This window comes from Chelmon rostratus, chromosome 17 (genome assembly GCF_017976325.1).
Source record: "Chelmon rostratus isolate fCheRos1 chromosome 17, fCheRos1.pri, whole genome shotgun sequence".
Lineage (NCBI taxonomy): Eukaryota > Metazoa > Chordata > Actinopteri > Chaetodontiformes > Chaetodontidae > Chelmon > Chelmon rostratus.
In genome coordinates, this window is record NC_055674.1 from 4,152,734 (window position 1) to 4,165,951 (window position 13,218).

The following is a 13,218-nucleotide window of genomic DNA, read 5'->3' on the forward strand; positions in this document are numbered from 1 at the left end:
TGAGTCTGTTTCACTCTTCCCTCAGACAAGTCAGACAGTTCAGCAGTCGAGTCCTGTCACGTCTATAACGGGACTGTAAGATAAAAACAATTAGGATCTTTCTTACCTAAAAGTATCTTGACGATTGATTTACCTGAAAACGTGAAGGGAAAGTTTAAGTTTTGCTCCTTAAATCTAAAGTTGAGGGGCTATAAACCCAGAGGTTCAACTTTTTTACATTTTGTTTATGGCATGACCTTTGAAGTTATTCAGACCCTGAGCCACGGCTTATCTGAGACACACTTCTGGAAGCTCAGCACTGTGGGACCTGATAGCTACTGTGTTATTTATTTAGTTGATGGTTTTAGTTAGACCTCATTGCTAACTTTTAATCCACTTATTGGCTTATTTTACTGTTATTATCAGTGTTTTTCAGGAGTTGATGGATGACACCATGTTACCAAATAATAATTAAATGGGGTAGCTAGCTCTCCAGTTAATAACTCATTACTAAGTGCTTACATTAATTAGCATATCACTGACTTTGACACATACTTAATATTGTCTTCAAACATTTGTTAAAGTTTAATCATTAGTTAATTAAGCATTCATTAGTGAGCAGTAATGTGAGGTGTTAAAGAAAGTGAACCATGTCAGAAGAGGACGACACCGGCTGATGTGTAATTCTTAGTAAAAGGCTGAGCGTTGGCCTCCAGAGACACGTTCTCTCTCCATCTGTGAGGTTGAGCCTCAGCCTGAGCCGAGACTAACCGCCGTCACGACCGGGATGATGAGAGATGATATACGCTGAGTCGTTGCCTTAAGCAGAACCACAGAGACGAGAAGTGGTGATTATTTTAAGCACGCAGAATTATCATACAGCAGCGACGTCACTTGAAGCGCTGTGGTTGGATCAGACAGCTAGCGTGGCCGGTCGGTGCTTGAGATTAAACATGAAGTCTCCAGCTTGGTCTGCGTAGTAAGAGAGGAAAACACTGTTTTTCCTGTAATGCAACGCAGCAATTAATTGGTCACCTGTTTTGTGATGAAGAGATAAATACTAAAATCATCCTTTTTGATCAAAAGCTCGAGTGTTTTCTTTTTTCAGTCACAAAATGTGGCAAAATCTGATTTAAGAGAATCAATAATATGAAATTTGGGTGATAATTTGGATTATAAAAACACCATTTGCATTGCAAACACTGTTTAACTGTTTTCTTTTTACTTTGAGGCACTTTGGGACATAATGAGCAGCTCTTTTGCATTTTGTCTCCACTTTACTCCTCATTTTCTGTCAATGGAAGCATCGTCTGAACCGTCCTTGCCTCAAGAGGATTTAAAAACGGTGGTGGACAGTGTCCTCCTCCAGTGAGAGACAATTTCGGATTTTCAGGGACAAACATATCTGCCCCTTTAATAAAATGTGTGTTTGTTTTGATGCTGAAAATGCTCTATGCTGGCATGACAGAATAGTCACATTAGATTTATTTTATTGATTGATTTATTGTCTGTGCATGTTTTTTGTTGCCTCTGTGTGAACCATTGAGAGCGTTTAAGGAACTGTTCACCCTGAAACTCTCACACATCACATAAAACTACAGTTAAAGAAGCAACACCTAATTCATAAGAAGATTCGCTCTATGCAGTCCTCTATGCGTGCTAGCATGATAGTCTATGTTGAGTGGCAGCAGGTGACCATGTTACCAAAACAGGAAGACAGACCTTAATTAAAGCATAATGTATTAAATAAGCTCTGTTCAAGTCAGTCTATCAGCATTAAATTCCAGCTGAACACACCTCACAGGTCGTCATGAGTCTGTCAGCAGGACGGAGCTGCAGTCGTCTTTTAGCACATGATGCTTCTGCTGCTGCCGCTGCTGTCAGTCATCCCGCTCGCTCCTCTCTGGCCCTGTGGCAGGCTGTTAACGGATATCAGAAAACTCACCGTGCATCAACATTACACACAGTAACCTCCCTCTCCCTCTGTCTTTTGTTTCTGTCTGTCTCAGCTCGCTCGCCGGTGTTCGGTGCCATGTTCGAGCACGAGATGGAAGAGAGCAAGAAGGTGAGTCGAGCACTTGACTCTGTTGTTCCCGCTCCCTCGGTGGCGAGTCGAATGTCTAAATTCTAATCTTTCTCTGTGTTGCGTCAGGAAGTGCTCACCTCTCAAAACATTCCACTGTGTCTGCACGTGTTCCTTCATGTCTCGTTGACTGCAGCTCTATTATCCGGTGTCCTTTAAAGCCACTTCGTGTGATTATATCACCTTTGAAGCGATTCTGAAGGGACAAGCTGTTGTTAGTAGATAGAATGAGTCAGTAACGGTGAACATGTGTGCAGTCTGTGTTGCTTTTACTTATTCATTTTGTAATTGTGGTGGGAGGAGGGTATTGGCGTGCAGGTTGTTGTGACCATGATATTTTGAGCAGGACATGCAGTTGAAAAATAAACCTCAGTCAGTGCCCTCTGGAGGACATACCATGTAATGGCAACAATTCCTAAGTTACGTATTTGTTATTTCTGCAAGGACCAGTATCACCAGCATTTACTTCAACAGAACTTTGCAGTGAAATCAGTTCAGTCCAGTCGAACGTGCAAACTAAATCAGTCCAACTTTGGTGAACTCTGACCCTCGACTTTGTGCATTTCCCCAATAGCTAGCTGTCTTGTCAGTGCTGACCTTTGAAGGAATGGAAAGGCGGAGGATCCAAAATGGAGAAAGCTGTTGTAGCTAATTAGCTGTGTTGTGCCATCCCTCCTCTGCCGGAGGATAAACCGCTCCGCAGAATGATTTGCACACGTTTATGAGGCAAGAGTCAATGGTACACATCCATCTTTTCAATGAACTGTGGGATCTTATTGTCCTGTCAGCAACTGGAGGGTTAAATGATTGAATATAATGATGTAAATGTTATGAGTGGCTAGCGTCTTCCATCCCGGTTAGCCTGTTAGCTCACCAGCAAAGTAGTTCAGCAAATAGCCCCCCCCGACTACAGCCAATCACCGAGCTCCTAGAACTAAATATTTTGTGCCACTTTCTGGCGTGATTTATGGGCTGACAGGGCAGCACAGATATTTCTGTGATAAGTTGATTCTGTCTGATAATGTCTTCCCAGCAGGTTTATAAGTTGGGTTTTATTCTGCACTCAGTGGTTTGAAATGATCTGAAAAACGCTTTGAGCAAAATCTTAAAGAACTGAAATATAAGTGAAAATAACCACAAAATGTATGTGTCCATGCTGCGGTTGATTTCCCCTTTATGCCGAGTTCTGATAGAGAACTGGGTAGAACAACAAGCAGATTTCATTAGAATCCTCGTTTTTCATGTTCATGTATAGATATGATGATTTCAGCATTAAAATGGTTTGTTAGTAGCTTAATATGAAGCTCTCTGAAGCTACTGTATGTGCAACCTACAGTATTTAGGTTAATGTTTAGTTGCCCTTCTGTTCATCCTTTTTGACATATACTCAATTGAAAACAGTACAAAAACAATATTTTTTTAATGTTTGACCTCATCAGCTTCATTGGTTTTCGTAAATATTTGCTTATTGATGCAGCAACACGTTTCAAACAAGTTGGGACAGGAGCAACAAAAGACTGGGAAAGATGTGGAACCGTCTCCAAAAACACCTGTTTGGATCATTCCACAGGTGAACAGGTTGATTGGTAACAACCAGTGTGTGTAGTGTGATATGAAAGGAGCATCCTGTAAAGGCTCAGTGGTTCACAGCGAGGACGGAGCGAGGTTCACCACTTTGTCAGCACATGATTGGATAAAGGAGATTAATACTTGGACTGTTGCTAAACACAGTTAGATTGCAAATGATTACATCCTGTTTTTAGTTAAGTTTTACACAGAGTCCCAACTTTTTTGGAATCGGGGTTGTACACCCTGCATAAGTTAATGTTGTGTTGCCTTCAGTGCAGCTGATATTATTCATATGTTAAACAGAAGTTTATTTTATACTCGTGCATATATTTGTGGCTCGTTGCACAGTTGAATCTTTCAACACAGCATGAGTGTGTGCATCCTTGCTTTTTCATGTGTTTGTGTGTATGTTTCCATGTCTGTCTGTCTGTTTGTGTGTGTGTGTGTGTGTGTGTGTGTGTGTGTGTGTGTGTGTGTGTGTATGTGTGTGTGTACACGTGTGTGATGCACAGAGCCCTCGTGCCACAGTTGGTTGTGTTCATCTGATAGGAGGTGGTGAGATTGAACCTTTGTGATTTAGGCGTCATGTCAGCGGAATATTGATGCCTGCACGGCTCGAATGGGGAAATTATAAAGCACAGAGCCAGGAAATGCATCTTAATTGCTGTTTAAGTGGGCGTCTTCATCAGAAGGAGGGAGAGATGGTGGGCCACGTCCCCATACGATTCAGAGAAAACAGATAGATGGGTTAACACTCCTCTGCAGCACTCTATAGAGGAGAGACAAATGAGCTCATAAAGAAACACTCTAATAGAGGACTGCTCTGTGAATAGAGGGCAGCTTCGCACGCTGTAACTACAGGAACGCTGTCTATTTATGACACTGGTGAAAGTCCTGATAGTTTTTCCTTCAGCGTGGTTATGTGGTGCTTTTTTGCCTTTTTTTATTCCATTAACACACTTTGCTGTCAAAACCAGCAGAATAAAATCTGTGAAGTTTTCATGTATTGTATGTCACCCTCATTATTGGAGCTGGATTGTGTACAAACAGAGACCGTAAGAAAGCACAGGCTGTGATGAGAAGTGTTTTTTTCCGAGCGAGAGTCTGAAGCTATTGTAGAAACAATATGTGCATGCAGATTCTGTGTGTATAATGTAGCTTGTAGAGGATTTGGGTTATTGTCTGGACCTGTTTAAGCTGCACGTGTGCTGACAACTTCATGTGTTATCTGTGTTCCTGTAAAAGGGTATGATAGCAGACTGCGTGCTGTCAGCTGCGCCCGCCTGCTTTCAGACTCTCCCTCCATTATTTCTCAGTGTGTTTATGTTGCTGTTGAGTGGTCAGAGTTGACACAAACGCACTAAGCTGTTGGTACACCCAGTCTGACCCTGCTAAAACGCCGCTGGTCACCGTGGTGACGATAAAGCACTGTTATAATTGGTTTACTGCTTTGTTCTGCCTCTCAGTGCAGAGGGAAAGGTTCAGGTTACCGTCACTGTGCCAGCGAGTGATAAAGCCCTACTTCGCTGGCTGCAGGCACTGTCAAGGAATGAATGCTCAGGATTAATTTTCAGGAATCAGCTGAAAAGAATTAAATAAACGTAGTAGAATGTAGTTTTGCTGGAACGTGTTCAGACTGTTCAGAAGGTTCTTCAAGTTTTTTCTTCTTATGTGGCACTTGGAACTTGTTTTGTATCACTGCATGGCTGACTGTCCCTGTGTGTGTGCTAAACAAGGTGAGCGAGTTTAATCCAGGTAGGTTTGGGGATATTCACATGAAATAAAAAAACACTCTGCTGCTACGCGGTGGTTTTGAAGGACTGTCAAAGCATCTGTCTTTTTCTTCTATTTCCTTTTATTCTGCTAAACCCTGTGTGTATTCTCCTCTCCTGTCCTCTCCTCCCGTTCAGAACCGTGTGGAGATAAATGACGTGGAGCCAGATGTCTTCAAAGAGATGATGTGCTTCATCTACACAGGCAAGGCCCCCAACCTGGACAAGATGGCTGATGACCTGCTGGCTGCAGCTGACAAGGTACAGCGAGTGGGTGTGTAGGTGTGTGTGTGGTTTGTGCGTGCACCTGTTACTATGCACATTTACACACACGCCGGTTTGCATAATAATGTCCTTAAAAAATACACCTGAGAAACACCAAATGCTCCTCAACCCCTGAACAAACACACGCTTGTAGGAAAATATAAACCTTCCTGCCTGTGGGAGGTGCACACACTCGCAGTGAATCCTGTTCCTCATTGTTTGTTTATGTAAACCACTGCTACATTTAAATATGTGCTCGTGCGACACATCGCTGGATAGCTGAGATTCCTGTGATTGGATTGATGCAAACCATTTCAAGATGCAATCACAGCAGGCACAGTCAACACCAACAAAGAGACAAGCAAAGCTGAGGCAACTCACCTATGCAGACTGGTAGCAATCCACCGATCGATAACAAAAGCGGTCAAGAAGATTAATTCCAGTAAAATATTTAGTCTGAAACACTGCGAGGAACAAGGATGTGCTGCTTTAGTGGGAAACTTTCCAGCCAAAACATGGAATTCAGTGCAAAACTGAATATTACTCCGGGTTTGAGATTATATATATAGTAAATTGCCTAATATGAAAATTATAGCCTAAATATATGTGACATAAATGTGGATGGCCTAAATATAATATAAACATTTACTGAGATAAATAAGGTAAATGGCCTAATAAAAAGATGGATCGCCTAAATATAAGTATGGGTTGAATAAATATAAATAGAGATGGCCTTAGTATAAATAGGTATTTACTTAGATTAATGTAGTAAATGGCGTTTTTGGTAGAATCGTGGAAAAACACATGTAAAATACAAATTTTCTGTGGTTTTGCTGTGAATTTGTATTGAACTTGGACTAGGATAAGGCTTTATGCTGTGGTCCTATTTTGTTTTCCAGCCAATAAGTCGCAGATATATTAATCTGCAGGCATCAGTTTGGAAAAACTTATTCAACTTTTTCAGTTGGAAATAAAAACCTCCATCTTCAGTGTGTTCAAACGTCTGTTACTCAGTGCCAGCAGCACTTACAGTGATTCTGACTGCTGGGAATAAAAGTTCATTTCAAAAGAGACCAAAGCCTTGCATGTAGTCCAAGAGGTTCAAGAACAGCTCTGCATTTATTTTGATTATGCATTGTAGTGTGAGAATAGTGTCACGCTGCTCCTTGTAGGTACATCCAGGTGTGTATTAACTGAAGCCGCCAGTTATACACAAAGTAGTACTAAGTATACATTAAGTAGGCCTGTTAGATTTTAGCCACGATCATCTATCCATTTGGGATCCACCTCTCTACTTTAGATTAAAATATCTCACAGTTGAATGGATTGCCTTGACATTTTGTACAGATGTTAATGGTTCATGTGAATGAGGCCCACCGACCTCGGTGATCCCCTCACTTTTCCTCTGGTGCCACTATGAGGTTTATGAGGTTGACATTTTTGTTTTTTAGTGAAATATCTCAACAGGTGGTGTATTGGAGGGATTGCCACAATTATGTATTCGTGGCGTCCAGACGTTGTAACCCAATGACTTTGGTGATCTCTTCACTTTTAATTTATCCAACTTTGTTTTATGAGCAAAGGATTGAAACACTGATGACACACCATCAGCCTCAGCTGTGCTTCGTCTTTGTAATAATAAGCAAACAGTGACTAATTTTCTGCTGACGGCTAATTTTCCAAACTAAGATGGTGAAGATTAGGAACATTGTACATACTGAACATCAGCATGCTAACGTTGTCATTGGGAGCATGTTAGCATGTTGACGTTAGCATTTAGCTCAAAGCGTAATCTTGTCAAAAGTTTAAAAGATTGAAGAATGATCAAGAATCAGCCACATTTTAGTGTCGTCTTTACAGAAACATTGATCTTTGTTCACCTCGCTTGTAGCCTTTGTGCTTGAATGAAGAGAACAAATTGCACTTCCAGGTTACTTCTCTTTAACAAGTGTTTCAGGTCTGTTGGCAAAGAACACTTTCATTTGCTTACGAGAAACATCCAAGCACAGGTCTTATTTAGTGGGAGTTGATTTAAATGAACTCCTTTACATCATTAGTGTTTTTAAATGCGGCGCTAAATTAAAAAATTGTGGTGACGCAGAATTCCCCGTAGTCCCTGCTGAACCCGGCCGACTCCTCCTGCAGTCTGTTTGAATATAAGAAGATTATTGCTCCTCGTAATTTTCTAATCAAACTTGGTGGAAATAATTTCTTACCTCTCTGGTGATCACCATTCCCATCGTCACCCCCCCCCTCAGTCTACATTACCGTCACTTTTACTTCTCTCTGCCATATTTTTTTTCTCATTCAATCTCAGCCTTGTTGCCGCTGCGGTGGAGTAATTCTGCATTTCCGTATCATTACACAGCGCGAAAACAGTTGTTGGTGGCAGCGCTGCTTAAGTAATTTAGTTTACCTGCTGTTTCTCCCCCCTCTCTCGCTCGCTCTGTCGTCGGCAGTATGCGCTGGAAAGGCTGAAGGTGATGTGCGAGGACGCTCTGTGCACGAGTCTGAGTGTGGAGAACGCTGCAGAGATCCTCATCCTCGCCGACCTGCACAGCGCCGACCAGCTCAAGACGCAGGCCGTGGACTTCATCAACTAGTGAGTTAGACGCCGGCGCTGAGGTCATCCGTCTCCAGAACTACTTCCACGCTCGTGCAAACACTTATTTCTCCTGCTCTGCGCTCACACAAGCTTAGCTTTTCGTCAAAGAAGTCATTACTTCAGTGGGAGCAATTTTTGTCTTCCGAGGAAATTTAATTTAATCCCCAGATCAGACCATTTTGCTGCCGTATCATATTGGGCCATTTAGCAATAAAGCTCAGCTGCTGATGTTAATCATGTTGCAGGCAGCCTGTTTAGGTAAGATGGGGCCTATTAGCATCAATGAGTGCTATTTATGTCCATGGAGAAGTGATTCATCCAGTATTTGGATGCCCAGTTGAAAGAAAAAGAGTTTTCTCAGCCGCTACCCTAATTCATCACCTCCCCTCTGTTTTCTGAATCCTCTGTCTCTGAGCCGGACACCTTTTCCAGCCCGTTGCTCATTTCCTGTCCTGTTGTTCCTGCACAGCGTCCGTCTCCCTTTCTCTTTCACTCACTCCTACCTCCTCTCCCTTTTCTTCCCCTCCCTGCGCTTAAGAGCTCATGTGCACCTAAAGGTGTTCAGTAATGCAGATTTCTGCCCCTAATCCCAGTCATTAATTGTGGTTATGGCCGTTATGACAGTTTAATTTGCGACAGCGTTGTTGTGGTGGTGGGAAAATTGGCCACAGGGGACTCCTGGCCAGCAAAGCGTTATCAACCCTCCTCCTGCGGACACAATAGACGGCAACAAGAGCAACAAAACAAAAATCAATTTAGAGGACGAATATAGAAAACAGGGGACACAGAGGAACCAATAATCCTCCCCCCAGTAGCACCTCAACCTCTTTCCAGACCAGTCTTTACAAGCAGCTTAAAGTCATTCAGTGGAGACAATAGGAGTCCTCTTTATCCTACCCCTGTCTCATTTATTTATCCTCTCCGGGGATGTAGCGGAGAGTAAAGCCACCCAAACACTCTTTATCCACTTTGTTTATAGAAAAGAGTTTCCCCACTTGTTTTAGCTGAACATGAATCTTTAGGCTCGAGTAAATTCGTGGAATAAATCACAGTAAGCAGTGCAAACACGATGCGAGTAATATGAAGGGTCTTTTAAGGCAGAAAGTAGTTTTTTGTTGATAATAGTAGGGGTCTGCCGTGTGATTACCACTGACTGGAGGTCATAGTTTGGCCTCTTTTTAATTTACCTTCACACCGCTGCTCCTCTCCCTCCCGCGGTCGCCTCCTGTCCCTCTCTGCAGACTTTCATTACTCTCCCTAACCTCCCTGTTTTTTTAATTTTTATCTATCTCTTTTTTTGATCGCTACCTCTCTCTGGCTCCCTCCTCCCTCCGCCCATCCCTCCTTCTTCCCCCCCCTGCTGTGGCTGCTCTCCTCGTGCCCTTTCGCCAGCCCGCTTCCTCGGTCTCAGCACACTGGCCATTACTGTAAGCAGGGGCTCACTTCCTCCACCGAGGACAGGGTCAGAGGTTGGCTGGAGGTCTGGAGCTGCTGTGTGGACAGCATATGACTACACACACACACACACACACACACACACACCAGGAGTAGTCAACACAAACACACATGAGCACACACACGCACATGCTGTTTATTTACACACAATAAAACATGAAAAATGTCATTAAAGGCCACACAGCGGTGTGCGTGATAGTGCAGCGCGGCACCCCGAGGGTGTCAGGAGGTTGGAGACAGCCACAGGGTCCGCTGGTGGAAACACATCTGTGGCGATGATGACCGCAAGTAAAACTCACCAGCAATTAATTACAAGATTTATCCGAAGCAGTTTTGGCTTTCTGGCCTCCATTAGTTCATTATCGCTGAAGCTCAACCACAGGGGATCCGAAGAGTTCAAAATGTCTTGAAAAACACTTTTTGATTTTAAGAGTGTGATGATTTCACATATCAGAAGTTTTAATGGCAAACAAAATAAAAAGATAGGAAAAGATGAATTGGGAATCAGTAATTAATGTGTGTAGTTTTTCCTTAATTATCAGTCCTGGTCTCACTGTCCCAGCTCACCTGACAAGTACAGAGTATTATCTGCAGAGTGTACTTTAAGCATCAAAAGAAAAAGTATTTACTTTATTATTTATATATGTTTATTTTTGGATTATTATCGTTGATGCATTAAATGGTAAATGGTGTGTATTTATAAAGTACTTTTCTAATCTACTTTAAACAATATAAGTGCTTTTATAACACAAGCCACACTCACTATTCATACACTCACACACACACACACACACACTCACACACCGATGTTACAGCATCAGGAGGAGATTTGGGTTTGGTTCAGCATCTTGTCCAAAGACTCTTCGACATGCAGACGGGAGGTGCCGGGAATCGAACCGCCCACCCTCTGATTAGTGGAAGGCCTGCTCTACCTCCTGTGCCAAAGTACATAAAGTTGCATGACATGGAAATAATCAAGTACAGTATAAGTATCTCAAAACTGTCTTTAAGCCCTGTACTTGAGTGAAGTTTCTTTCTTCCGCTGGCTTTATCACGGTCATTCTTGATGTAATGATCTGAAATACAGCAGTTGATGCAGGTAAACAAAGCAAAATAAAAAAAAAGAGGCTATTTTCCTATTTCTTTAAAGCACGGTCCTCCCAAGGGGCAGCGAAATAAGTCTGTGGGGCTGTGAAGTAACAATACTGAAGAGATTATTTTAAAAAATCTGCAACATAAAATTATGTTATTCTTTTCTCACTTTCTCACACCCTCCTCTCAAATTGTGTGAAACGCTGCAGAGCTTTACCTCCTCTGGACTCTAAAATCTATGAAATGAGACAACGTGTGAAGGGAACGCCGTTTTCCTTCAGTCCAACGAAGTTGCATTCTTGTGAGGAGGAGTTGCCTTGTCTGTAAAGGGTCAAACGGTTTGGAACCAGAGCTCCAGAACTTGATATGATGTGACAAAACTGTGACTCAACAGACTTTCTTGTCACATGCCCACATATTTATGAGCCTTGAACATTGCCTTTTATTTGTGTGATGTTATTTCTCTCAGAATGAACTCTGAGGTTAAATATTTAAAAATATAAAGTAAATAACAGCTCTGCCAGCTGGTATGACAAATCCTTAATGTCTCAGAGCTGCAGTCCACACAGATGGAGTCAGATAATCCCAAACTCTTGAGGAGTTTGTTAATTTGTGCACTTATTTTATTTTCTTGTCCTTTTAGTTAACATTTTTTCCCCCACTTTCCACTACTTTGCATCTCCTGTCTTTGCCCTCTTTTCTCTCAGTCACGCAGCTGATGTGATGGAGACATCGGCCTGGAAGTCCATGGTGATCTCTCACCCGCACCTGGTAGCGGAGGCCTACCACTCCCTGGCCTCGGCTCAGTGCCCCTTCCTGGGCCCCCCGAGAAAAAGGCTCAAACAGTCGTAGTGGTCCGGAGGGACTCCGCTGTCCGAACCCTGCTGTGTCCTCCTGTACCGGCACCCTCACCGCTCCTCACTCCCAGTCCTCCTCTCTCTCCTGCAGCATCCAGAGACGCCCAAGACCGAAGCCCAGGCTAGATGAGGCTCAGCTCAGCCCTGCAGACCAAAGAAATACAGGACTGATGCCACAGAGGAGCGACTATGGGCCGAGTTCTATAAGATCTAAACCTGGATATTTATGGATTGCAAGCTTAAAGCCTCGCATGTTCCATATATCCGACGCTGGAAAGCTAGAAGCACAGAGTCACGTAAAGAAGTGATCCGACTCAGACGGAAAAGTCACTCCTGACTCCCTGTAAATATAATTTGGTGGCATATTGTCTTTTGCCGTGTTAAAGCCCGAACTGTGCTTGCAGAAAGACAAGTGAAGAGGATCAGCCAACCAGAAAGTGACAGACTATTGTCCCCGTTGTTAAACAGTGTTCGAACAGAGTCGTGTTTTTCCAGAACACAAACAGTTCTCGGTTTGAGTTAAAGAAGACGAATCTGAACACGTTTTAATGCTCGCCGTTCAGCCGTGTGCCTTCGCCCGGGCAAACACTGCGCGGGTTAGGTCAGATCGCTCATTCTAGAATCAGGCAGCATTTCTGCCGGTCGGTTGTGATGCGACGAGCGGCTTCAGGGTGTTAATTACCTGAACGTCCGACAATCTGACTGTCAGACGGTCGTTTGGATGTCTGTCAGAAATTGTGGTCGGCCGTCTGCAGTTTGAGCAGATCCACAGTCAGATTTCCCACATGGCTGCTGTCGAAATATCTGTTATGAGCTTCAGTATTACTGGAGAAGGATTTTACAAGTCGTGGCTAAAACTGTAGTCTTACCTGATATCCTGCTATACTGCTGTACTACACCGTGATATGAAAGTGAGCTTTGCTGCAGAACAGACAGACCATATTGTCTGCAGCTCCTTGCTTTCCTTTTTTTCTTCTTGCCATCCACTCATAGTAGAATTGCACAAACGCGTCGCCGGCTGTTTGTCTTTTTGTCAACATTGTTGAGGACGCATTCGTCCTGTTTGAATCAGCCTCATCGGAATTGTCAGCGGACCGAATCCGGCTCCGTCCTTACATTCAGTTGATCAGGCCGTGCAGAACGGCGGATCAAATCCAGCAGAGTGACTTAACACAACGTAGAAGATGAATTAAAACGTACAGTGTGTGCCCGGCTTTAAAAAGTGAAGATCAGCGTGACTCAGCTGTTACCTCAGTACATTCCTTATGACTGAAACAATGTTTTGGCTCCTGAACCTATAAAGTCCAGATGTTTTGAATTTTGTCCGGCATGTCTGTGTCTTTATTCGTCCTTGACATCGTCATCGTTTTTCATGATGCAGTTTGGCCTCATCTGACTCATTAATGCGCAGCCTCTTTCAACTTGCCACCAGATCAGCGTGTGTGAGTAGCACATCTCAGTTTCAGGCTTAATCCTGTCATGATCAAAGATCAATCCCCGGTGCACGTGCTGCTCACCTCGCCTGATCACAAGATCTCATTT

General features: G+C 43.1%; 1 protein-coding gene across 2 annotated transcripts in view; it reads left to right on the forward strand.

Annotated features, from left to right (window-relative positions):
• LOC121620819 (speckle type BTB/POZ protein) overlaps positions 1–12,933 on the forward strand; it is an 80,790-nt gene extending 67,857 nt beyond the window's left edge. For both annotated transcript variants that reach the window (XM_041957039.1, XM_041957040.1), the window contains exons 8-11: positions 1,989–2,044; positions 5,542–5,664; positions 8,127–8,269; positions 11,527–12,933. In XM_041957039.1, coding sequence (XP_041812973.1) covers positions 1,989–2,044; positions 5,542–5,664; positions 8,127–8,269; positions 11,527–11,671 — 467 coding nt within the window. In that variant the 3' untranslated portion in view covers positions 11,672–12,933. The remainder of the gene's footprint in view (positions 1–1,988; positions 2,045–5,541; positions 5,665–8,126; positions 8,270–11,526) is intronic.
• The last annotated feature ends 285 nt before the right edge of the window (positions 12,934–13,218 follow it).